This window comes from Muntiacus reevesi, chromosome 2 (assembly GCF_963930625.1).
Source record: "Muntiacus reevesi chromosome 2, mMunRee1.1, whole genome shotgun sequence".
NCBI classification, from domain to species: domain Eukaryota; kingdom Metazoa; phylum Chordata; class Mammalia; order Artiodactyla; family Cervidae; genus Muntiacus; species Muntiacus reevesi.
Genome location: NC_089250.1, coordinates 108,095,931 through 108,123,918, shown reverse-complemented (window position 1 = coordinate 108,123,918; position 27,988 = coordinate 108,095,931). Strand labels below are relative to the sequence as shown.

The window sequence follows — 27,988 nt, the reverse complement described above, 5'->3', positions numbered from 1 at the left end:
TATAGTAACCGTTATATTTCTCTTAATCTTTTTCAAGTAGCCTGTGATTCCCTGGCTGATACTGTGTTCAACACTGTATGGACTTTGGGCTGCCGGCCCTTTATGAACAGTCAGCGGGCAGCTTGCATCTGTGCAGAAGAGGAGAAAGAAGAGTTGTGAGGAAGAGGTGATCCCTTCCCCGATTTGAGTTACACCACTCTAAGCTGTCAGTCTGGGAGACGATAGTATGGCAGATGTACCTCATCCTTTTCCCCAAAAGTTTGGATACAACAGAGCACAGAAAGGAACACTATTTTCCAGCTGAAAGTGAGTCTTGACCTTTGAAAAGGAGGATTGGAAAAAAGCCACAGAGTGATTTGAAAACTACTCTTCACTTTAACACCAATCTCCCCAACCAAGACATATTTGCCTGGAAATTCAGTGCTTACTTTGAAGACTAAAATAAAGACTAAAATACTGGAATTCTTGGAATTGATAATTATATTAATAAGTGAAGTTTTGGAGAGTCCAACCATTCGAGAGGCAATGACTTTCCTCTGGTCCATGTTTCAGTTGCTAATAAGCACCTCACATATCATAAAGTATAGTTTTTAGAAAATCTGAAAAGAGATGAATGAATTCCACTATCACCAATGTGCTTCCATTTCACTTAGAAGAGAACAGAACCCAACCTGGTAAGTTCCTCCAAAGACAACAATTATAACCACTGGTGCTGAAGAGTTAAGAACAAGACAAGGTCAGAGACTTACTTGATTAAAGCCTCTGGAGGTGCAGGTCAGACAGAGTGAGGTCTCTGGGGTTCCATTTTTTCTTTCATTGAACTGCTGCTGCTGCTGCTAAGTCACGTCAGTCGTGTCCAACTCTGTGTGACCCCATAGACAGCAGCCCAACAGGCTCCCCCGTCCCTGGGATTCTCCAGGCAAGAACACTGGAGTGGGTTGCCATTTCCTTCTCCAGTGCATGAAAGTAAAAAGTGAAAGTGAAGTCACTCAGTCATGTCCAACTCTTAGCGACCCCATGGACTGCAGCCTACCAGGCTCCTCTGTCCCTGGGATTCTCCAGGCAAGAATACTGGAGTGGGTTGCCATTGCCTACTCTGTTCATTGAACTAGTCCTGTTGAAATTCCCAATTACTAAGCGATGTTAGTGTCATGTTAAGATCTGAGAAGCATTTGGTAAAAACTGCTACTGAAGACAGCTAGGAAAAGTCCGTGGAAACTGAAGGGAGTGAGAGACTGAGTCCTGATTGCAATCAGAATCACCTGATGAGTATAAAAACACTGGTTCTCAGCACTGACTGTAGATTAGAATCACCTGAGGAGTATTAAGACCCTAAAGAACCTCTGGGGACTGGTGCCTACATACTGGTATTTTAGAAACACTCCCCAATGATTCTGAGGCACTGTGAGGCCCGAGGACCACAGAAGTCAGGGACTGATAAACACAGGCCTGGGCGTATCAAGCTTAGCGCCTATTTGGGTGAAGTCACAGCTGGCCCTGTGCTAGGACGGCCGGGCTGAGCAGTGGTGGCAGGGCCTGTGTGACCCAGGGAGCCTAAGCTAGTTACCCTTCAGCCCTTTACAGAAAAGTTTGCCAACCCCTGATTTAGATTGTTTTCTCCCTTTTCTTCCTTTTGTTAATGTTAGTGGTTCCAATACAAATTGTTGGTGCAGCCTTTTCTAAAATGAAAAGTAGAAAAACTGTTTTCTGATCTTCTGTAAAGCCATAAAACGAACTGGCATATTTAGCAAGTGGATTTAACTGCGGATAACATTTATCTCTGTGGTTTAGGCTATTTACTTCAATAAAATTTATTAAGCACCTACAAGATAGAGTATGGTGTAGTCTTATAGCTTTTTCTACTGTCAGTCTGAGGGCACAGAATGCCAAATAACAGGGCATATGTTGCCATATTTTAATTTTGTCTACTGTTCAGTCACTGAACCACTTAAATGCATGCTAATGCATGTTAAGTGCATGTTAATGAGTTTATTAACATTTATTAATTGAAAATAGTTTACTTAAAACAACATGAAAACCCCAGAGGAAAATATTATTCAGGAGAAAATCCAAATAGTTTATTTTTAGTACACACTTACAGTGATAAACTTCCAAATCCCCTATAACTATTCTGTATTTGAATGGAAATTTTAGGGTATAATTATTGTTGACATATTTAAGGAGTCAGTGGGTATTTAAGTCATAATTTCAAGCCACTATTTCATTTTTTAAATTCCTAATTTGAAATAATATACCCAACTTCTGATTTTAGTGGTGGTGCTACTGCATCCTACACTAGGTGTTTTATTGCAGGAAAGAAACGGGGGAGCATGGGGGTGAGCTGTTTTGGGGGTGCATGGCACAGCTTTCCACATTAGGAGGATGAAGCTCCATCTGGAACAGGTTGGTCAGCAGTGAGGTGACTTTTCCTGATCCAATGGGCTGGAGTCGGAGTGAGTCGGTTCTGGGGGTTTGTCTAAACCCAAAGTGTAAGGTTTAAAGCAGCATGGTGTTCTAGGGTGTCACTGATGTTCTCAGAAGACGAGGGGAGAAATCCAGAGAGACAGGCAGCTTGCAGGAGGACTTGGGTGGTGGGTTGTCTAGTCCTCCCAGTCGATGCTGATTGGACCACCTGTCAGCACCTGGCTCTGTGGACCGCTGGCATCCTCTCCTCCTGCCTCACGACGCACTCGCCGGTGGCAGCCCTGAGCACAGCGGGACCGCTCGTCCGGCATCCCGCAGACCAGGACCCGGCAGTGCAGGAACACTTCCTGGAGAGGTTACAATGAGAGAACAGAGGCGGTGGGGTCAGCCGCCAGGCGGGCGTGCCTGCTAGAAGCCAGGCACTACCAGATGTTCCACATCTTTCATCTCACTTCATCTAAACAACCGCCTTTGAAACAGCTGTCATCCCCATTTTACAGATAAGGAAACTAAGAAGGTTAAGGAACTTGTCCAAATTCACACATTTAATAATGTGGCAAACATACTCAGTCACATGGGTGATTTAAAACCTGACATCCACAACTTCTGCCTCCGTGCCTGGACACAAGAGAACTTTGTGAGGACAACGTCTAATAACATTAACATCTTGATTTGTCACATCAAGGTCTGGGCATAACATGGGGTCCCACCCACTTCTGTGTAAAGTAACAAGTTCTTTCTCCAAGCTTCTTCCTATAAGTAACTTCCCAATGCATGCTGCCGAGTTGAAGAGGAAGGTCAGGGTTAGCCATCATGGTTAGCAGTTATTTTGGAACAGTGATGAAGCTGGACCGCACATGAATACACTTGGATGCAGTATGGAAAAAATTGTTGGCCTCAAACTTTCTTTTGTTTAAGTGTTTCAACAATTCTACTAAAATAAAAAACCTTCCACCTCAACACAGTATATCAATATATGGCCTCTTATAACCTCTATTTACTTATATACATTAAAAAACTGTTTCCTATTCAATTTTCATTTAAATTTTTTATGAAGGAGTTTTTTCATATCTCCTTTTTCTATATTTTATTCTACACTAACTGCTTAATATTGCATTAATTGATGCACTGGTTTAAATGCCTCTTTCATACAGTACTCTATAAACACATTCAACAAACCATGTTTTTATTTTTGTTCCTGAGAAGTTGTTAGAATTTAAATTTTTAGACTGATAATTTTATGGTTATTACACATTATCAGATTATTAATTAGTTGTCAGGTTATTACACAACTTTCCAGAAAGTATATCAACATTTACTACTACTATGTACATCTCCCTATAGGCTTGAAAGTTGGGATTTGTAATTTTTATACATTTAATATGTATAAAATATCTTATAATTATTTGAATTGGCATGTAAAACAGTGAAATACCGTTTTCACTGAACATTTCACTATTTGTCTTTTTGCAAATATTCTTTCCATATACTTTGCCATGTGACCACTACACAGGCTTTTTCAATCATACCTGCTCACAAGGATTTTGTATTGTAATCACATCATATTTTCTTTGAACAAGCCCAGTTATTTTATTGGGAGGGGGCAAATGATTCTGACACTCATGGAGGTGTTAAGATTCTAGATGGCCAGTTTTATAGTGTTTTTCATAAAGGTCATGCAGATCCCAATGGTAGGCTTTAGAGTGTGAACACATTGGGACATCAGGAAGGTTCAGGTTCATGGGGGGAGAGGGCAGGCAGCTTTTTATAAGGTAGAAGTGTTCAGCTCACCTTGTGGTCTTTGCCCACAAACTTGAAGACGGGGACCTGAAAGTGCTTTGCGAGGTGATCCCGGGATGTGTACTGCTTTACCGAGTCATCTGAAACACAGCTGGAAGTAGGGCAGGACAGCACATAAGATTTGATTTCTTAAACAGAGGTGGAAAAACAATCCAGTCCAACGTGTTTGGTCCAAGGAGAGGCAAACGGGGTGGAGGAGGTTGGGCTGCACTCAAGATTTTTGAGAATGAAGGAAAAATGAAATCCCTTCCCTGTGAAGGCATCTCAGACACAGCTCTGCTCATTAACACTCTCTGTCCCATCTCTCATTCCTGTACCCACAAACTGCGCACCAGGACCTCCTGTTAAGTCAATATACTGAAGTATTAGTAACAGCAACAACATTTATTATAAAGAAAACTTCTGATACTGGGGTATCTTTTTAAGGCTGTTTTTTCATTTTTAATATATTGCAGGAATTCTGCATTCATGTACTTTATTACTGATTTGAGAAGGCTTTTCTTTAATGAGATTTCACTATATTTATCAGACACCTAACAGATACTCACCCCTGAAGGGGATCCAAAGGTGAGCAAACCCCAATTTGTACAACAAGGAACTGCATAAAGATCTCAGTTTCTTAGATATTAACTAGACCTATTGGGAATCATTTACTTCCAAAATGTTTTAATACCTCTTTTCACAGATTTAATGCCAAATTTTAATTTGATAGGCTTTGAGATTTTAATCTCAGGTCTACCACTCGAAGTGAAACTCCTAGGCTCACCTCAGGGTTCGCTGGGGGAACAAGAGGGGTTATTGATTCTCTACTTTGAGCCCAAGCATTAGAATAGATGAACCATTTGTCCTAAAGGCCAGGGCTCATACATATATTGTCTTTTCCATTCTGAATTCAAAAGGAACTTTTACCTATTTTCCTTTTCGTGGATGCTTCATAGTTTCTGTCTTCCAGGCCAATAAAAAAGTGGGATCAGATATAAACACCTATAAAACTGGATACTTACTCCACATACTTACAGAACACTTTCTAGTTCATTGCTAATTGCTGTTTCAGGGAAGTTGAAAAATCCAATAAAATTATTAAAAAACATGACACATTGACTTGTATTACCACTGGTACCTTATTCCCCTAAACTGAAGAGGATCTAGAAATATAATGTGGTTTCTGTTATTTATTATATTTATGTACACATTGTCATTTTCCTGAGGTTAAATGAATCTTATGGCATTTCTGATTATGTTCTCAAATACCTATTGCATATCCGATCTGTGTGACACACTCTTCTGGGTGCTGCAGAGGAGTTAGAGATGAACAATGTGGTCTGTGATGTCAGGGAACTTAAAAGTCCAGTAACTGTGAGAACAGTCGTAATGTAACATTAAAATGGCACTTTTCATCTGAGTGCCTCAGCATTTTCAATTTATCTTTACCTAAAATACTATTTTTAAAAAATTGAAGTATAGGTGATTTGCAATGTTAATTTCTGATGTACAGCAAAGTGATTTAGGTATACACATACATGTTCTTTTTCATATTCTTTTCCACTACAGGTTATTACAAGATAGTGACTGTAATTCCCTATGCTATCCTGTGTGTGTATGCTCAGTCATGTCTGACTCTTTGCAACCCCATTGACTGTAGCCCACCAGGCTCCTCTGTCCATGGAATTTTCCAGGCAAGAATACTGGAGTGGGTTGCCATTTCCTCCTCCAAAGGATCTTCCCAACCCAGGGATCAAACCCACGTGTCCTGAGTCTGCTGCACTGGCAGGTGGATTCTTTACCACAAGTGCCACCTGGGAAGCCCTGTGCTCTATAGTAGGGCCTTGTTGTTTATTTTATACATAGTAGTGTGTAAATGTTAGTCCTAAACTCCTGCTTTATCCCTTCCCCAAATCCCAACTTACCCTTTGGTAACCATTAGTTTGCTTTCTATGTGAGTCTGTTTATGTTTTGTAAATACGGTCATTTGTATCATATTTTAGATTCTACATATAAGTGATATCATATGATATTTGCTTTTCTCTGTCTGACTTACTTCACTTAGTGTGATAATCTTTAGGTCCATTCATGTTGCTGCAAATGGCATTATTTCATTCTTTTCTGTGGCTGAATAGTAAAAAAAAAAATTTTTTTAAAGAGAAAATGTGACAGAAAGAGTTGCTGCAGGGCAACACATTACAGAATAGAACCCAAGACAAATTCTGCTCTTGATTCAGTGTTTGCTGTGATTAGACAATACTAGTTCCTCAACTCCAAGTTCATGTGCTAAAAGAAAGTAACAACAGACAGTATAGGATAAGTCAAAATAACTGATTACCCAAAAGTTGTCCAATATTGGATTTTGGAATTCAATGTTTCTTTTTCTGGAGATAAACTTTCTAATTCTACTTTGCTTAGGCTTGCATTAAATTTTTTTGCATTCTCAGAGCATATGCCAACTAAAACTAGAGGGAAGCAAATCAGATGTGTTAAATATCAGGGGAAACCAGCCTGATTTAAATTTAAGCTGAGGACAATGAATAATCAACCAATTTACAAATATAAGTAAACAGCATTATGTTTATTTTAGGACTCTGAACTAGCCCCAAATTAGTATTGTGAAAACACTCATTCAATAATTCATTAGACAAATAGTAAATGACCTTTACTGTATGTAGGCAAAGAATTGAGGAAGACGAAAGGAAGATTTCTAGTTCTGGTTAGAACAATCAGGGAAGGCTTCATGGAGGGGGAAAAAAAAAACCCAATGTGTCTCAAAGGACCAATAAGAATCAGGCATGAAGAAAAAGGAAAGAAGATTTCAGGCAATGGAAATGGCAGCTGCAGAATCAGAAGAGTGTAAGGAGCAACAGAAACTGTGAATTGCCCATAGTTCTCTTTGGCAGGAGCAGAAAATGGAGAAGGTAGAGGTCAGAGGGTGAGGCACAGTGAGTCAAACTGAGAGCTGGATTTTATCTTGAGGGAATATCTCAAATGCACCATTACTGTTCTTAGCTAATACTGTACTATCCAATATTGTACTAGAGATGAAACTATTTGCCTATGTATAGTGGAAACAGGTCCACATAGCTGTGTTTTCGAGTTCTGCTTATGCTTTTGAACAATTTTAATATCTTCCATAGCATTGTTTTTGTGTGTGCTAAAGGCTGCAAAATTAAATAGCACATCTTCTTAGAACTGTCTAAACTATAAGCATATAGTCCTAACTGAGGGTCTGATAAAGTTTATAAATAAACTTCACAAGCTTTATTGAGACTGTAGGTTACATGTTTTCCCAGTAAGTGGGTTAAGACTATATGTTTATGTTTGCAAAAGTAAATGCAAGGGGCAGGAGAAAGCTTGTGGTAAGAAAAATATTCACTGCCTTGATTGTAGTGATAGCTTCACCAGTATGTAGACATCAGAACTTAACAAATCATACACTTAATCTTTTGGCCACACTGGGCGGCTTAGTTCTCTGATCAGGGATCAAACCCAGCTCCCTGAAGTGGAAGCATAGAGTCCTAACTACTGGACCTCAAGGGAATTCTCCAAGCTAAATACTTTGAATAGCATGTTTATTGTATACAAACAGCACTGCAATAAACCTGTAAAAAATTTAAAAGTAACCAAAACCCACCCTCACAAAGTAAATCCATCCCCAGATCTACTTAGTACTAATTATGTGACTGAAAAAAAAAAAAAGAAAAATTGATGCTTCCATGTTTCATTTTAAAACTTTGCGGAGACCACTTTAAGATGGCAAGAAACCCAAAGGCCTGCCGTCTCCTATAAGACCTACCTCTAGCCATCCAAAGCAGCTCAGATGCCTTTTCCAGATTCTGAAAACAAGCTAAGGAGGCTACAGGAATCTGAAGCTAGAGGTACTCCTGCTGCGGCTGCTGCTAAGTCACTTCAGTCATGTCCGACTCTGTGCGACCCCATAGACGGCAGCCCACCAGGCTCCCCCGTCCCTGGGATTCTCCAGGCAAGAACACTGGAGTGGGTTGCCATTTCCTTCTCCAATGCATGAAAGTGAAAAGTGAAAGTGAAGTTGCTCAGTCGTGTCTGACTCTTAGTGACCTCATGGACTGCAGCCCACCAGGCTCCTCCGTCCATGGGATTCTCCAGGCGAGAGAACTGGAGGGGGTGCCATTGCCTTCTCCAGGACTCCTGCTAGTAAACAGCTACATTTACCAACCAAAGGAAGTCATCAATATGTTTTCAGCAGGAATATGACTACATATATATAGTTTGTTTTTCTTTTGACTGGATACCCAGGGCTCTATGGAGATGAGACTTGAGAGCTGGGATGTAGGAGGCTATGTTTGGAAGCTTTCATCTGTCCAGGTGAAAGATAATGAGGACTGGAAATAAGGCAGTAAGAGTGGAGAACAGGGTTGGGATATTGCTACTTTTAGAAAGGCTTCTCAGTTGATCCCAATGTGTATCAAAAGTTTAAAATCACTGTGCAGGAAATCGATAGCAGCAGGTAAAGTTCGCCTGTGGTGAGAGATCCAGGGGGTTAAAAGCAAAGGAGAAATTTCAGAGTCTATCAGGGTAATTAGCAAAGGGAATGAACCAGGGCACGAACCAGGGCACATCTGCAGAGCTCTTCACTAGCCCATTTGCCTTTTCTTATGCGGCCGGTCCTGACCTGCTAGAGATATGTCCCATCTGACATTGAGGATGAGGAAGGAACTGAAGAGATACAGCTATGAGTTTGGGGTGTAAGTGTAATTTTCCTGGGAATGTAAGCAGTAGATGTGGTTACTGTTAGGCTTTCAATGATACATGGACACATGCAAAGTTCTCAATCCAACAACCTCAACAAATATGGAACTCTCCTTTGTATAAAACAACCAAACGGAAATGAAGTTCACTTGATCTCTCCTCTCCTAAAACCAACCAATTATTTCATCTCTCTCCTTCATGACCAAACTTCTTAAAAGAGGGGTCTGCATTTGCTGCTTCCACTTCCTTATCCTCTTGCATTTCTCATTCCGCATCTGCCACCCTTATGCGAAGAGCCTACTCATTGGAAAAGACCCTGATGCTGGGAAAGGTTGAGGGCAAAAGAAGGGGGCGACAGAGGATGAGATGGTTTGATGGCATCATTGACTCAATGGACATGAGTTTGAGCAAACAGGGAAGTTCATGGGGTCGCAAAGAATCAGACACAACTTAGAGACTGAACAACAACAACCATGCTGCCCATGCTCTACAATCTCTCTGACCAGGTTAATCAATCCTAGGTATGCATATTAAGTTGCTTCAGTCGTGTCCAACTGTGTGACCCAATGGACTGTAGCCCACCAGGTTCCATGGGATTCTCCAGGCAAGAATACTGGAGTGGGTTGCCATGCCCTTCTCCAGGGGATCTTCCTTACCCAAGGATCGAGCCATTCTTTTATGCTTCCTGCATTGGCAAGGTGGGTTCTTTACCACTAGTGGCACTTGGGAAGCCCCAATCAATCCTATAGTTTCAACTATAAACAGGGGTAATCCTCTGTTATTTGTCTCTACTGTTTCTGGGTCTAACTGACATGCATTTCCAACTGCCACTGAAATTCTCTTAAGTATCCTGTGGGTATTTACAATTTGTTTTTGTTTGTTGTTCAGTTGCTAAGTCGTATCTGACTCTTTGTGACCCCATGGACTGTAGCCTGCCAGACTCCTCTGTCCATGGGATTTCCCAGGCAAGAATACTGGAGTGGGTTGCCATTTCCTTCTCCAGGGAATCTGCCCAGACCAGGGATCCAATCCATGTTCCCTGTAGTGGCAGGCAGATTCTTTACCATTGAGCCACCAGGGAAGCCCAGGCATTTACATTGTAATATTATTCTTTGGAATTATCATATTCAGTATTTTTACAGCAAATCTACTTTTCAGCCTATGTCCTTTCATCTTGGTCACGGACATCTAGTCAGTCATACAAGTTAGACCCCTTGGAGTCATTTTTGACTCTGCTCTTCCTCACCAGTTTTTACCACCAAAATGTACACAAGTGGTTTCTGAACTAATTAAGAGTAGGCAAGAGTGCTGCTTGCTTTTATGAAATGATTGAAGTTGCTATTGTGTCCAGAGATCAAATGTGAAAGTGTTAGTCCCTCAGTCTGTCCAACTCTTTTCAATCCCATGGACCGTAGGCTACCAGATTCCTCTGTCCATGGAATTCTCCAGGCAAGAACACTGGAGTGGGTTGCCATTTCCTTCTCCAGGGGATCTTCCTGACCCAGGAATTGAACCTGAGCCTCCTGCACTGCAAACAGATTCTTTACCATCTGAGTCACCAGGGAAGACCCGGATGAGAACTAAGGCTAATCCATCATTCAAGAAGCCTACTTACCCATCCTGGATGAGGTAGTACTTCATGATCTCGTCGATCTTGGATGTGGGGGTGGCGAAGCAGCTCTCCACCAGGCTTTCTAAGCCATTCACGTGCACCAGGGGCTCAATACCAAAGTAGAGGGAGTCTCGCAACTTGAGAGTAGGCAGAGCTTCCCGGTAAGGCTCTTCGAACTCATGGTCCTTGAAGATCTCCAGAGTGAATGGGAAGATTCCGTGGCTGCGGCTCATGATTTCCAGCGGGGTGTTGCGAAGGTTGGGAACGTAGCCTTCGGAGATGGTGTACAGGCGTGGAAACTCACAGGTCACGGGAATCAGCAGCTTGCTGGTTCGAATGATGATGTCACCACTGCTCCCCGGGGTCTGCTTGGGGAGGCCCGTCACCAGGTTGCTGGCCACGATCTTGTCGTTCACCACCTGGGCCAGGCCAGAGCCAGGAGGGGAAAGAGCCTCTGTTTATTTCTACAGAGCACCCTACCCGCTGCCCACCATAACATTCTCCAATTTCTCTTTACGTCAAAACACATGAGAGATTCAGTTGCTAAAACCTGAAACTTAAAAAAAAAAAAAATCGCTTCTCCTCTTTTTACTAACATGTTTTGACTGTTAAGAGTTTTATATACCACTTCATGGTCAACCCACACATTCCTTTGGAGTATTAGTCATAAAAACCTGAACTATGCAGAATCAGCAAATTCAAAGCTCTGATAGTTTAGAAAAGAACAGCCTCTGTATATTATATTTTTCTGGAATCCTAGACCTGGTGATTGTGCAGAAGCATGACCTTGGGCTGAGCTCATCAGTACATGGGCTTCAGTTGTCGCATTTACTCAGATGATTTGCAGTTCTTCATCTCTAGCCTTGTCTGCTCTCCTGTGTACCAAGAACCCCTGGCTCATTTGCAGGGCATTTCTATTTGATTATCCACAGATATGACAAAACACAATTTGCCTAAAGTGGGTCCTTCTCAAATATCTCCCCAATGTCTCATCCCAAGTCTAATTAGCTCTCTGATTTTTCTGTTTCCATAAATAAATACTTGTTTATTTGATTGCAAGGGCCTCTACATCAATCTCCTGGGTCCAGGTCCTCTTTTTTTCTATTCATCTTGTCCACTGCTGATTTCATCATGACAGTGCCTGCTTCATCCCATTCCTATGGGAAAAAGCCAAACGTCTCACCCCAGCACACAAAGCAGATCTTTGAAAGCACAGTCTCCCTCCACCCACTTTTCCAGTTTCCTTTCCATTATTCATTCCTTGCCAGTCAGGTTGTATTGCCCATTCATTCAGCATAAGCCTCAAGAATTCCCATCTCTGAGACTTGATCACTTGTTTCTCATCTGAAATGCCCTTTCTCCACCTCTCTGCCTGTATAAACCACGCATATGCTTCCACCCCAATTCAAGTCTCACTTGTCTTGACTACTCCAGGATTTGTCCCTTTCTGGCCTTCTACACCACCTGTCAACAGTATCGCTGACTCATATTTTATGTGTATTTTCTTTTAGGAAACACGTATGTTCCTAAAAGTCAGGAATCTTATTTTGCATATATTCCACATATCCCTCAGCCTCACTAGCACAGGGCTGCACACAGATTCTTGGAAGGAAGAACAAATCTTTTACCTCTACCTGGTTCAATCCTTGGACTCATTTGTTATCTCATGAATTAATCACTGTTTTCTTCAAGTAAAATAATTGGTCAGAGGAGACACAGTAGGCCTCCTGGTACTGGTGCTGATGCACTCAGGAAAATATCTGTACATATTGGAGAGATGGTATTCAATACTATTTGAGAACTGAAAGAGCAGAATTCTTTTTAACTTGCTGTCTTCCCAGTGTCAGGACCACAGCACAGCACAGATGCTCAATAATACATTTGTTAAATGAACAGCATATGAATTTTTGAGCGCCATTCTTTTATGTGGAAATATGTCATCTATGACACAAGCCACAACTCACATGTTTATCAACAAATTCCCAAATAACTAGATTTGGTCATTCCCCAAGAGTCCTCTAGGAAGAACCTACATCAACCACTGTGCCACATGTCTTGAGGGAGAAGAGGATGTTGACATGGGTGCCATTGGACACGCCTCGGCAGGAGGTGTTGGTCAGGAAGAGCTCCAGACCGCCAACCAGGTCCCTGGGGATGCTCACTTCGATGGTGTTTGACTTGCAGAATACAGGAACTGTGGGGACAGGGGATGCTGTTAGAACCGGGAAAGCGGGACTGGGAGGAGGGGAAGGAGACTACTAGGAGAAACAACTTCTCCCTCTTGCACTTTGAGCTTTCTGTTTTATCCGCAAGAAAAATCTGTGAGGCTCAAAACAAATTGGTGAATAAAAGCTGGACTCCTAACTCCCAAGGTGGTGGTCAAATAATGCTCGTCAAATACTGTATTATTTCCCAAATGAAGAAATGTTCTGAAGTTTCAATTTAACAAACATTTCAAAGCGTGTCTAGCATAACTCCATGTATCAAAACACCTAAAGGATGAACTTTTAGCGGAAACAATTTATTGGCAATACAGGAAAAGTACTGCTTTGATACGGGCTTAAATTACATAATGTTACTGCTTTGACTTCACCATTAATTATTGCCCCATAAAACAGTGGTAATAAAACCAGCATTAGTGCACTTGGGGAAAAGTTCCAAATCATCCTTGCATGGCTCAGTAAACCATAAACTGTGACTATAAAGCCCACTTTAATTTAATATAAAAAGATTGCTTTTCTAAAGTATTCTCATCTCAAGACTGTACAAATATCCTAAAATGAGTACTTCTGAGTACTGTCAGACAAAACATGAGGGCAATATCAGTGTACGAGGGCACATAACAGCAATAACTTGGTATAAAGAAATCACAGATAAGTGCTTATTAAATATTTGCTGGATGAATAAATTAATATTCTGGACATAAATAACTAGATTTCCAGAAAAACAATGATCTGCTAGAAAAGAGGGGAACCCCATCTAAATTAAGTATTGAATATTAGTTATACAACTAATAATAGAAATCAGGGTAAATAAAATCAAAAGTAAAAAGCAAAGGAAACCATATGTTCCAGCAATCCATTTGAGTATAGATCCCAAAGAACTGAAAACAGGATCTCAAAGAGATATTTGCATACATATATTCATAGCAGCATTACTGACAATAGCCAGGAGGAGGAAGCAATCCAAATGTCCATCAATGGATGAATGGATAAATAAAATGTGGTGTACACATGCAGTGGAATAGCTTTATAAAGGGAAGAAATCCTGTCATACGCTACATGCATGAAACTTGTGGACAACTTACTAAGTGAAATTAAGACAATCACAAGATGACAAATTGTAGGAATCCACTTATATGACGTACCTAAAATAGCTGGCTTCATGGAAACTGAAAGTAGGATGGTGGTTGCCAGGGGCTGCAGGGAGGAAGGAATGAGGGGTAGATGTTTTTAATGGGTCCAGAGTTTTAGATGTGGAAGATGAAAAAGTTCTGAAGATTTGTTGCACAAAAATGTGACTATACTTAACACTACTGAACTATACACTTAACACTGGTTTAGATGGTAAATTTTATGCTAAATTTATTAACTGCAATTTTGAAGGATTCCAGAGTGAACACACACTGCTGAAAGAGCTGGTATTCTAAAAGACGAGAATCTTGACACACTTGGGTGAGGAAGACAGGGAGATTTGGGAAGGAAGAAGTCAGAGCAGAAGCTGAGCATGTACTACCTTGGCAAGTGTGGTTATCCTCAGACAGCACCAAGCCCCGGGGACATTCGCACTGATAGCCTCTCTCAGATGTAAGGCAAGAATGGCTGCAGCCACCATTGTTATTGTGGCATCCTTCAATGTCTACAATAAAAACCAAAAGAAAAAGGAAGGATCTTGTAGCCTTCTTCCTCAAGAATTCTGGTTCTTGGACTCATGGTTTGCATCAGGCATTATACTTGACTTACCACAGTATCACTGGGGCCCCCCTCGGTCACTGAGACATGCAGAAATGTCCACAAGGAAGTTTTGATTAAATGTTAGAGCTACAAAGAGCCATCTTACAACCAAACACAGCTCTCACCATTTAAGCTTGTCATTTTGTAGAATGCCCTTCAACCCGGATTTGTCTGTTTTTCTCATGATTAAAGTATAATTTGGGGAGGAAGACCAGAAAGTCATTTCTTAAATGCTGTAGCATTTAGTCCACCAAATTTTAAAATGTTTATTACTGATGTAACAGGAACTGACAGAATATAAATTCAAGCAGAGCAGCTAAATGGATCAGAGTTACTCAGAGTTATTGCCAATGGTTGGATCACCAGACCCTCTCCTCGAATCTCTAGGAATAACAGCACTGGAGATATTTTTCTTGGGTTGACAGCACATTATAAAAATGAGACCTGGACAGCAAACTGAGAGATTCCACTCTACCGAGCTCTTTCATTCTTCTCGTATGAGGTAGCTTTTAAAAGTTTTCTTTTTAAAAGTTTTGCATTTTCAGAAAGCATACTCAATCAAATGGGCAAAAAAGGAAAAATATTCAGTTGAAAAATGAAGAAACTACCACATAATGTCATAGTTAGCAGAGGAAAAATAATGACCTTTGTGGGTTCTGGATGCTATCTTCTAGATCATGGATCATCAAACTCTGGCCTGCTATATGCTGTTGTATATAAAGTTTGATTAGCACACTTAGTCATACTCATTTATTTCCCTGTTATCTATGGGGTGCCTTCTTACTACGAGGGTGGAGTTGAGTAGTTTGAACAAATTCCATATTAGATATCCACTGTTTGGTCTATGCAGAGAAAGTTTGCTGCTCCCTGTTTCAGGGGTAAGGTAATATTTAAAGGGGAATACCTTCAGGAATCCTCTGGTGGTCTAGTGGTTAGGACTCTGAGCTCTCAATCCCAACAGCCCAGGTTTGATCCCTGTTCAGAACTAAGATTCTTCAGGGTGTGGTTAAAAAAAAAAATCTGGGGGAGAATGCTTTCAATTCATTTAAGATGTTCAAGGGAAGGTATTAGCCAATTTCCTGATATAGCTATAAGTCTCAGTTCAATAATGATAAAAAATATTAGTTCTTTGGAACATCAGTTAACTAACTTGGAATGAATCAATTTTTGTGAAATAGGGAGAGAGAATAAATTTGCAATGAATTAATCTTCACAAAATTTAAGAGAAATTAGGTTATGACCTGTTTATAAATCTGTAGTTAAAAAAGATAAAAGTATTCTTACAGGTTTTTTAAATAGCTGAAAATGATATATAATGATATAGAAGAAAGCATAAAATATGCTATAAAATGTTAAAATCAACATTAATAGGAAATTTTTTTCTTAAAAGTGATGTTCCTTAAGTCATTTAATTTTCCTGGGTGTCAGTTTCAACAAATGTAAAATGAAAGTATTGGATTAAATGTTCATTAAGAATATTTCCAGATCTAACACTGCAACGCACAAAATAAGCTGAAATTCTTACTTGGATTGAAGAATTTTAAGTCTCTTACAAGGATATACCAAAATGTTTAGAATGGATATATCTAGCAAATGGGTTCTGGGTCCATATCTTTCTTTTACTTCTCCGTATTTTCTTCTATGAACATAGGTCTTTTATAATAAAACAAACAATAAAAATTACTTAAAAATTAAAAAGAGCCTTTTATTTTAAAAAAGAAAACATGCTAATCTAACAAACTAAAGAAACAAATATGTTTGGACTATCAATAAAATGTAAGGGTTTCCATAAAAAAAAAACCCAAAATATGCTCCAAAAAGTAAGGGCTTCAAATTTGAATCTTAATCCTAAAGTACAATTTATATTCAAACTTTATCTTCTGCTAAAATACTTTTCAGTTATGATTATTAGGTTTTAAAATTATGTGAGGATTAACTGTAATATTTCCAATAAAATACTCGTAGATAATTACAAATGTTCCTCATGGAACATTTCATTAATATACAAATATGCAAAGATGGTTGTATAAAATAAGATTTAAGGAGGATTCAGGATATTACCCTTATCCAATAAAACTTAAAGTACATTTAGTCTTTTTATAAGAGACAGCAGTTTGATATCCTGGTTAATGGACCCTGAGTTAATAATGCAAACTTTGTGGCATGAAATAAATTGTGAGCACTAGCCATAATTTTTCCCTTTTAGGGTAGCAGTTTATTATTTTGAATATAGTTAGAATAAAGTGAACTCACAAGCAGTGTTATAATGTATTATGCCATACATTCAGTTATCCTCTAGGACATATCATATGTCCTCTGTAAATAATGATAAGCCATTTATCTCTTCATATAATCTGCAGAGATTTTTTCTTTTTTTGGCCTCTCAACTCTCAATGTCATGAGATTCAGAGTTATTAAAGTAGAAATTATGAAATTTCAGCCCAGATAATTTGCAAGGGCAAATGTGTCTTAGAGAAGGGATATTATCAAAGCTTCATGTCATAATAGTAGACAATTTCCATTTCAGTTATTCAACATACATTTCAAATTATTTTTTATTACTTAATTGTACAAAATGTATACAGAATTTCTGGACTTCCATGGTGACTCTGTTGGTAAAGAATCTGCCTGAAATGCAGGAAACCACTGCAATGCAGGAGACCCAGGTTCCATCCCTGGGTTGAGAAAATCCCCTGGAGAAGGAAATGGCAACCTGCTCCAGTACTCCTGCCTAGGAAATCCCATGGACAGAGGAACCTGGCGGGCTACAGTCCATGTCCAACTCTACAGTCCAAGAGTTGTACATGACTTAGTGACTAAAACTGTCACCATGTAGCATTTCTACTATCAAATCAGTAAGTTTACTTATCTCCAAACATGTGTTAATCTCTAATAAATGCAAAGTATATGAGTAAAATAAATGACTTCATAAAAACCAGTTTCCCAAACTTCCAAGGTGGTAAGACTCACATAGGAAACTTGGTAAAAACAAACTGTAAGGCCCCTCGCACTCACTGAACCAGAGTCTCCAGGAGAGAGACCTGGGAAGGGCCAGCTTTAAAAGCATGCAGGTGATTCTCAGCAAGGAAGTCTGAGAAACTGCCACCTGCCTCCATTATCTTGCTACTTCAGATGTGCTCCCTGGGTCTGCAGCATAGCCAGCACCTAAAAGTTATTTAAAAATGCAGGATCTTCACCTGACCCCAGACCTACTGAATCAGAACCTGCATTTTAACAAGATGCCAGGTGATTCGTGGGTGTATTAAAGTTTGAGAAACATGGAATACCCAATTTTTATATCCCAAACTAAAATGCAGCTCTCTGCCTCTTGCAAACTGCAACAGCTCCCTTCTGCCAAAGCTTGGAGATAAAATCAACACTGCATTCTGTCTGCAACACAAGCATCCTGCAGTGACATTCAGTGATGATGGTTTGTGGTTTCTTTACACAGCCAAGTTGTTACTCTCTTCTAACCCTGGACAGTTTCGTAAATGTAAAAAATAAGCCAGTGGCTTACTGGGGGCTCTTGACGTGAATCCCTTCTTGCCCACCTCACCTTCACATGTCTTGCCATCACTTCTTAGCACACGGCCAACCCCACATTCACAGCGATAGGAATTTTTGAGGTTTACACATATCTCACTGCAGCCACCATTGTTTTGCTCACATTCATTTTCATCTGTAGAAGAGAAACCACACAGTTTACACAGTGCTGAGCCATGCAGTCTTTTCCCAAGCCCCTTAGCAGAATCGCTACATCTTTTCAGATCCTGTTCATAGACTTTCCACAAACCATCTCCAATATAATCACTTCTATATTAACCTGGTCTCCTCAACCAAGTTATTTGTCCCTCTGCCCTCTGCTAGAGCAGAAGGCAGCTGGTTGTTCGCCAGTTCCCTCCTCAGGGCAAAACTGTTGGGGAAATGAAAATCCCTTTGTTATCTGGTTTCACTTACTTGCTTGTATTGGCGAGTCTCATTTTCTCCAATTCCTGAAACTTATAAATCAAACTGTGTTTTAAATGCATTAAATAAATTTACATTGCAAAAGGCTAGGTCTGATGAAATCTTTTGTGAAGCAGTCTTCCTTAATATATATATATATATTTGATTCAAGTATAGTTGACATACAAAGTTTCAGGTGCAAAACAAGGTGATTTAGTCATACATATACACATATATTAGTTTTGAGATTATTTTCCATTAGAGGTTATTACACAATATAGACTATGGTTCCCTGTGCTATACAGTAAAACTTTGTTGACTGTTGCTTATCTATTTTTTAAAAAAATAAAAATCTAGCATTCCATTCATACTAAGTCAAACAAGTGGAATCTAAATCTTATGGGTTAGCTATGCAAAGTTCATGTTTTCTAAAATAAATGTATTCTGTATACTATTAGTGAGGTAGTCTTCTATTGGGCTGGCCAAAAATTTTGTTCAGTTTTAAGTAAAGAAAGACACATTTTTCATTTTTATAAAGAACTCTATTGACTCTATTTACTAACCGAACTCTATTTACTAACCGAACTAACTTTTTGACCAACCCAATATTATAAACAACTGCCTTTAAAATCTGTTTTAACTATTGGAAGGGCCTTCCCTGGTGGTCCAGTGGTTAAGATTTTGCAGGCAGTGAGGGTTCAATCTCTGGTCAGGGAACTAAGATCTCACATGCCTCCTGGCCATAAAAACAAAATATAACACAGAAGCAATATTGTAACAGGGCTTCCCTGGTGACTTAGATGGTAAAGAATCTGCCTGCAATGCAGGAAACCCGGGCTCAATCCCTGGATTGGGAAGAGCCCCTGGAGAAGGGAATGGCAACCCACTCCAATATTCTTCCCTGGAGAATTCCATGGATGGAGGAGCCTGGCAAGCTACAGTTCATGGGGTTGCAAAGACACGACTGGGCAACTAACACAATGTTGTAGCAAATTCAGTAAAGACTTCAAAATACTAAAAAACCACCTTTAAAAAAAATAAACATTGGAATGTTCCCATATTGTACTTAAGTAATGATTGTTATCCTTTTTAAGAATGTGATACAGGATAATGATTCTTGTTATAAAAAATGCACAGTTGGCAACAAATGTCAATCCACTTCCTTCTAAAAACAAAAAATGGGGAGCTTGAAGAGCTAAATTTGTCATGGCTTGGATATAAGATATAAACTAGGGACTGGGGTTTAAACACCCACTAGATGACAGAAGGTATGGCCGTGGGTCCCTGAGAGAAGATGAGCTGGAACTGAAACCCAGCTCAAGCCCAGAATCTTGGAAAAGGCATCCCCGTAGTGAAAGGGGGAGAGGAAGGGCTCTGCTCTGAGGCCCAGGCAAGCAGTAAGGAGCTCTCTGCCTGAAGTTCTGAGAGAGAAAAAAGCCTTCATAAAAGCCAAGTCTGGCTCTGCCATGGTTGAAGTATGAAGTCACAATTCCCATATCTAGTGGGGATCTTGAAACGGAGACTGATGTAAACTTTGACCTGGATTGGTGAAACTTCTGTGACAAAAGCATCTGCAACACTGCTGTGTAGTAAAAGAAAACAAAAACAAAAACCAACTTCTTCAAACCAGTGATAAGAGTGGAGTTCCACAGAAAAAACAATTACAATAGAAGTTGGTTTACCATAAAACACTACACAGGTGGAGATGATCCGCTATGAGAAAGCTGATATGGTAACAACTGGTAATCTCTGAACTATAGAGAACAGAATTACCCAAGAAAACACATAATACAAGGATTTAAAAAATTGCTAAACAGATACAAGGTCAGTAGCCAAATAAAAGAATGTGTAGGAAAACAAAGCAGAATTGAAACCAAACACACGGAACCTGTAGAAATGAAAAATACAGTTGCTAAGATTAGACCCTACTGCCTGGACAGTGGATGGATAGGGGTGCTGGCAGCCTTCCTGGGTACGGCCACACTGGTGCTTGGGTCCAGTCTCTGTCCAAAGCCTGGACTGCTCACCCTGAGACTGATTTTTTTACCTGAGAGAGAAAGACACTTCTATTTATTTAAGCCATTGTTATTTGGGAATTAATTGTCCGTTACAGCCTAATTTAGATACTCAATGCCCCAGCAATTCCACTTTTATAGGTATAAAATGAAAAAAGGGTGGAGAAAATCTCACAGGGGAGTTAAGGTTCTTAAAACCATGTTAAGAACTATTTTAAGAACACACAAAACAGTGCTATATAGTTAGTTATATATGTTATATTGTTATTGTTATTTATTTACATAAATAATAAAAGCAAAAAACAGGGACCAGAAGGACATACACTAACTTCAAAATACTAAGAGATGGCATGAGATGGCTTTATCTGTGTCTGCAAAATTTTATTAAAAAAAAAAGAAGAAAAATTTAGCTGTAAATCTGGGTGCATGAGAGTCTGTTATATTATTTCTCTTTTCTCTCTGCCTCCCCCAAATACATAATTTATAACAAATAATTAAAATTGCTATATATTTTTTTAAAAACTAAAGTAACATTGACATACACATAAACACAAAGCTTTGCCTCTAATTTCAGGGAATTCATGATCTCCCTGAAACCAGTAGACAGACCCCAGGTGGAAACTGGCAGCTTTTCCCTGCGTCCTGATAGGCAGAAACATTCAAGATAAGTTGCTAAGCAAGAGACATGTATGGTGTGTATAACAGGTGAGCTTTGATTTAAACAACAGCAATAATTAAATGTGTATATTTTTATTTTTATATCTGCCTGAAGAAATCCTGGAAGCATACATAAGTAAATAATGTAGTTTCCTTGGGGTGGAGTTGGAGGAGGGGGAAATGGAATAAATGGGGGACAGAGAGCCAGACGTTTCACTGTATACCTGTCATGCTGTTTAATTTGGGAGCTATTTAAATACATTACCTATTCAAAATTTATATAAAAATAAAGGCAGAGAAATGAATGAAAAACCCCTACCTTAAAAGGAAGCCAAATATTTTCCAACAGATATGAGTGTATATGTGTGTGTGTGCATGTGCGTGTGCCTGTGCAGTGTGAGAGGTTGGGGGGATCATCTGCCACACCCCAAATCTGTTTGCAATAAATCACATAGTCAAAATCGACCATGCAAGAGCCCTAACAACTGTTATGGGAGGGCCTAACCATGCTCCATAGAACAGTCGTTGGGGTTGGGGGGGGGGGGGCGGTTCATTAAAGAGACTGAGAAACAAAAGCTTTTCTAAAATAAGAACGCTTTGATAGCCCTTTCATCCTGATCCCTATCCCACCCTGATCTTGTTACTGCTCTTCTGGAGGAGGCAGGTGTGGGGCAGTGCTTCCCTTTCTCTCTAGACTTGTTTTAAATCTCTTTGAGTCTGAATACAAAAAGCTTCATGACATTAAACAAAAAAGAGATGACCTTCAGTCCTGGGTTTTTCAACTCTATTTTCTCCCAGTTGTGGACAACAAAACATATATACAATTAGACAATTCTGCATTTCCAATGAATAACCTGACTCCCCTTTCTTGCTACTCAGACAAACCAAAATTATATCACTGAAGCTATAGAAGTATACCTGTAGGTAATTCTAGACCAAAGCTATCCAACAGAAATACAAAGCAAGCCACACATATAAAATTTCCTATTAGTCACATTAAAAATTTTGTTAAAACTCATTGGTAAAATTAATTTTAATAATATATTTCATTTAATCTAGTATTTCCAAAATGTTTAATTTTAATATATAATCAGTATTAAAATTATTGAGATATGTTCTTTTAACTAGTCTTCAAAATCCAGTGTGTATTTTACACTTATAGCATGTCTCAATTTGGATGATAAATTTTCATCAGAAATACGTGATTTGTACTTTAGAGTCATGAAATTTACAGTTCACTCAAGTTGTTCCACATAGTTTTAGTTTTCCAATGACAATCAAGTATTAGCTTTTAAGTTAAAATTATGTAAAATTACAGCTCAGTTTTCCAGTCACAAAAGCCACATATCAAGAGCTTCATAGTCACATATGGCTAGTGGTTACTATATTGGATAGCATAATCCTAGACTGTCCCAGCACATGACATAAATTTGACTTGAAGCTTTACTTACGAACTAAAAAGGCAAACCCCATTCCGAGTGTTCAGAGACAGAGTGGAAAAATGGTGGTGCTATGAGTCAAGAAGAGTTTTTGATCTGATTTGTCCTTTTGCTCCTAATGGCCTGTTTCTACTGCAAGATGAGTTTCTTACCAAAGCACGTCTGTCTGTCGGGGCCTAGCACGGTTCCTGGAGCACACGTGCACTCACTGGTACCCAGGCAGCTGCCGTGGCAGTCCTCATCACAGATGTCATAAAAATCTATGGAAGGATAAGGATGACCTTTCATGAGGGGCGAGGGTCAGAGGACACTCATCCATAAGAAAGTCTCATGAGTTCAATTATGGGGTATGAATTCCTAATTAACATCAAGAGAATTCTCACTGTTCTGGGTTTATATAACCCACTGGCAAGAGGTACTGTCCAGGGGCAAGGGCATGTTCTGTCATTGAGATCCATGAGTCCTAACTTCACATCCACAGACCCCTGGGCGACCCTGGTGTTTTCTGCAAAACCTCACCAAACATGAGCTGTAGATTAAATAGCATTATGTTCTACTCTTCCATGCAATCTGTTTTTAAAATGTATACAGATTTTGAAGGGATTAATAACACGAAAATTCATTTGAAAGTATTACTGATCTCAAGTAGCTTCTTCCCATTATACATCATTTCTAAAAAATATCAATGGATAGTAAGCACAAAGCATATGGATGTCTGAAATATATCTAAAGAAGGGGTCCTCTATGCTCAGAAAGGTTGGAAATCCACACCAAATTACATAAAAGACAAAACTGATCAAAGTCATAGCTCCCTTCCTTTCTATTCTTAGGAATTTTTCAGAAATCTTAAGAGTAGTCCCCAGAAATCATGAGCTAGAGATATCTGTGCTCCTAAATCAATGTTCTTCAGGCGCTGAGATACTACTACAACAGAATTTCCTATAGCACTATTGTCTTTGATGTCATTTCTGTGGCCTTTGAGGGGAGGGAAAAGAGTCCAGGGAAGTACTCACGACCACAGTAGACATGAAAGCAGACGCTGGGCTTGGTCAGACGATACACATAGTAGCCTCCAGGGCAAGACTTGACCTCCACAGTGGTGTTCCATAGGCAGCAGTTGCCGTTGAAGCTCGCACAGGCCTGGCGTTGCACAATGCCATCACCTTCCAGAGGGTGGCTGCCATTGAGCCAGACAGGTGCATGGGTTCCGCAGCGGTTTTCTGGTATGCAGAAGGTGGGCATAGCATCCCCAGCCATGCCTGTGAAGCGGTACCACTCCCCGTCCACACTGTTGTCACATAGAGGGGAGCCTCGAGACTCATCGAATTGGTGGTCAGTGTTCCTCCATGGCTCGTTCAGACTGATGTAAGCAGAACAAGGGTCTAGGGCTGGGGATGAAAAGGACACCTCAGAGGCAACCTGATGATCTGGATCACAGTGGCAATAGCCTGAGTTTACCTTCTTGATCTTAGATTTCAAGAAAGAAATAATCTAAAGTCCCTAAAAGCAGTTGTTTAAGATTCTTCAAGTTTATGTAAACATATTTCATAAATGCCTTTTACATTTGAAAAACTATTTCAAATCTACTTAAGGCTCTGTGTTTGCGTTGGACTAAACCTTTTATTTTTATTTTTTTGGACTAAACCTTTTATCCACAGTATTCCTCTGATAGGATAGTTGTTCAGACCAAAGGAAGTTATAATCTTACTGAACACTGCACTGGTCAGTCTGGATTTTGAGTACTGTGTTCATATCTGGAGGCTATACTTTATGAAAGTAATGAACAAACCTGATGTCCAGAGGATGGTGACCACATTTAGAAGGGAGCCTAACAATTATTTACTGGAGAAGAAGCTGAGAACTATTATTTGGAGGAAAAAAAATCCTGTATGTTATGTATTACTTTTCAAAAAATCTGGAAAAAGCTTGTGAAAGAGGAATCAGGTATTCTGTTACAATGACAAAACAAATTGTTATGGGGAAGTGCATTTCAGTTTAGCTATCCAGTAATGGTGGTTTAATCACGAAATCGTGTCTGACTCTTGTGACCCCATGGACTGTAGCCTGCAAGGCTCCTCTGGCCATGGGATTCTCCAGGCAAGAATACATGGAGTAGATTTCCATGCCCTTCTCCAGGGGATCTTCCCAACCCAGGGATTGAACAGGCGTTTCTTATTATGTTTTCTGCATTGGCAGGTGGGTTCTTTACCACGAGTGCCGCCTGGGAAGCCCAGTAATGGAGAAACTGTATCACAGTGTGGTAAGCTCTTCATCTTTGGAAATTCTGAAAAAGACCGGATGGTCCAACTAAATGGTCATTTATAAGCAAGATTATGGATGGAATTTTGTACTAGTAGGCAGTTTGGCTTGATAATAAATATGTAAACTTATTCTGCTGAGAAGTAAAAGGCCTCTGGCATATGCTTTGAAATATACAGTATAGTGGCAAGTAATTACCAAGGATAGTCTCCATATGAATGTTGGTACATGTTCCACCAGCTTATTGAAAATATCATGAACTTTGTGTCTTCACAATTAGCCATGGCATCACTGTCTAGAATACAGCAACATTCCAAGCATGCATTTTTAAGGCATAAATAACATAGAGAAGTATCTCATCAAAACCATTTTAATGACTGAAGACACCAATATCTCCAGTATTCTCACCATTTCTCTCAATTTCAAGAAAACGCTGAAATAACATAGGCAAATTGTGCTTATAAAGAATCTTACAATAAAATCAAGAAATTCTAGAAAGGAGATCTAGCCGGAGGATACTATCCTTCTTAATGCATGTGAGGCTGATTTAATTGACATTGTAGGCAGGGAATTCATATCAAGGCCAGTAAACTCTGTGGACAGGAAATTCAGCTTTAGTAAATACTGCATAACAATTAAATGTGATGGGTCTTGTTGATAAGTTGTCAAGAAAATATTTTGAATTTTCCCAGTCTACATTTCCATTTCAAGTTTACTCTCAAAACTTCAGTCACAAGTAGAGGAGGGCGTAGCCTAGTGCCCCACTGAGAATATAACAGGGACAAGAAATAAGTAGAACATTGCATATTCTAAAAAAACTTTGGTAGAGTTACACATGGAAGGCACAACCCTCTCCTTAAAATGTCCCTGAGGGGAAGAAATGTCTAGCTGTGTCCTAGACCATGGTTTGATGTCCCTCAAGGGGAAGAAATGTCCACATATGGACTCTCTACCGTCTGAAAAGGGAAACATTCCCTCATCTGCTCTCCCAGCTGTGGTTCTGTTATGAAGAAAGGTTTCCAGGGCAATTTCACAGGTGATTATATATTCATAGAAATATTTGGTTCATCTCCTTGGCTCTAATTTTACAAGAAATGGTTAGGCACTCAACTTGTAATAGCTTTTACAGAAATTCCTAAACCTCCCTCAATAACTATTTCATGATTTATAAAGTTTTTCCTTAAATATAACTATCATTTCTTGTGCTATTCGTTAAAAGTTTATTTCTTCTCTTGTAGGGATGTATGGCACAAATAGAAATTTACTATCTTCTGTAAAATAAACATATATTAAAAGTTACTCATGCGACATTTTCTAACAGTAAATAAACCCATTCCACTCACCCCCCTTTTAAGGGAGTACTTCAATCCTTTAATAATTTGGCCGCTGGTGTTAACTCCTGTTTTTAGGCTCAGTGTAGAGGTATTATACATGCTGCGTCCTGAATTGCTGATATATGTACACACACCCATATACACTCCACTCCTCAAATGAGAACAGCCGGGTGGATTCCTCTCGAGGTTCAAGTCAGGGGGCCTTGCTGGCAGAGAGCCGGTCAGCCTTTACCAGGATTCTCGCCCATCAGCCCCCTGGCCAACTGCCCCTCCCGCATCCCCCGGAGCAGGGAAGTGGCAAGGATGTGAGGATGTCCTTGCAACCCGGGGCCAGCACCTCTCAGTGGCTGAAAACCGAAAGCAGAGAGCAGAGAAACCCATCCTCTCCTTTTTTCCCTCTCCCCTTTCACTTCCTTCCCTCCCATCTCCCCTCTTCTCTGGCCCTTCTTTTCCTTTTTTCTCACTTCCCCTCTCCTCCCAGGAAACCTCACCCCCACCTCAATCCGCAGCCCCTAAAGTTTTCCCTTTTTATGGCTTGGAGTCAAACGTCCTAGTAGTGACGGGGAAAATAAAAATTTAATAAAATAAAAAAGACTAAGAAGGGAGAATGTGTCTGATGGGAGGGTACAGGAGGTAATGGACAGTTAAACCAGGGAAGGGAGTGGGGAGAAAGCAGAGAGGAAGTTGAGGGAAGGACGACTTTGGCTCAAGCAACTCTTGGTTACTTACTGGCAGCAGATACAGGGTGATTAAACTTGGCTCAAACCTATCTTCAGGACTATTTTTTGGACCAGTTTTAGATGTAGGGAATAGTTGAGAAGGCTGTATAAAGAGTTCACATCTGGCACCCAATTTCCCCTCATGAAATAATCATACATGAGTGTGGTTATCTTTGCCACAATTAATGAACCACTGTTGATACCTTAACTCAAGTCCATAATTTAGATTTCTTTAGTTTTTGCCTGTATCTTTCTCTGTCCCAGGATCCCATCCTGGATACCACATGACATTTAATTTTCCATGTCTCCTTACTGTCTCAAGCCTCGTTTTAATGTTTATTCTTAAAGGTACTAGAGTAAGGCCTTAGTTACCCCAAAGAAATAGGGGCAGTTAAACACTGAGCTTCCCCAAAATGCCAAGAAGTATGGTTTTCTTCATCATCTCAGCCTCCTCTCACTCTGTCTTCTAGTTAGAACTTAAACTGTAATGGGAAAAGGAGAGAGAAAATTGTTACTAACTGGAATGAAAACTTTGCTTTGTTGGCCTGTTTTGTACCAAAGCTGAGGGGGGAGAGAGTTTAAGATACAGTCAGTCACTGCAAAAGTCATATTTTAAGATGTCAAACCTAAGAAGTCTGGTTTATCCAGATCTGTGCCTTTATGGGCACGGTCAGTCCTTTGTATTTGCTAAAGGAAAAACTCTATCCTCCACTCTGAAAATCTTTTTTTTTTTTTGCTCTTAAAGTTAGGACTATAAAAGTGCCTAGAAAATAAAGAAGTTAGAATTCCTTTTATACATACTCCAAGAAATATTTAGCTCATGGAAAGTTGTTTGGATTTGGCATATCCACAGAAATTTTGGATGCCCAGGTGAGAGGCTAAATGGAACATGAAATTCTCTGAAAACATATCTCCATAGGTTATCAGTGACTTTTCTTATACTATTCTAGAACCAGTATTTAAGATACCGGAATCTTGCTCTTAATAACCTGTACATAACAGCAAACTCCTCCAACAAAAAAATATTGTGTCAAGTACTTGACACCAGACTTACCCCTTGGTGACCCAAGTGTTGCTATGATGAAGAGGCAGGCGAAAAGCAGGAACCGAGGCAT

General features: G+C 39.7%; 2 protein-coding genes across 6 annotated transcripts in view; one reads left to right on the top strand and one right to left on the bottom strand.

The window, feature by feature from the left end:
* The window catches only part of PLA2G12B (phospholipase A2 group XIIB), a 31,146-nt gene extending 18,434 nt beyond the window's left edge, over positions 1-12,712 (top strand). For 2 of the 5 annotated variants that reach the window (XM_065922552.1, XM_065922555.1), the window contains one exon: positions 38-171. In XM_065922552.1, coding sequence (XP_065778624.1) covers positions 38-159 — 122 coding nt within the window. In that variant the 3' untranslated portion in view covers positions 160-171. Of the gene's footprint in view, positions 1-37; positions 2,594-12,564 lie in introns of those variants that run through there. The other 3 variants (XM_065922553.1, XM_065922549.1, XM_065922550.1) reach the window with 3 other exon arrangements.
* Positions 2,593-27,988, bottom strand: OIT3 (oncoprotein induced transcript 3). Its single transcript, XM_065922548.1, has 9 exons — positions 27,928-27,988; positions 23,575-23,949; positions 22,714-22,821; positions 18,062-18,184; positions 14,288-14,410; positions 12,586-12,746; positions 10,556-10,971; positions 4,216-4,315; positions 2,593-2,771 (listed from the first exon to the last, which is right to left on the bottom strand). The coding sequence occupies exons 1-9, from the start codon at positions 27,986-27,988 to the stop codon at positions 2,601-2,603; spliced, it is 1,638 nt and encodes a 545-aa protein (XP_065778620.1). The 3' UTR covers positions 2,593-2,600.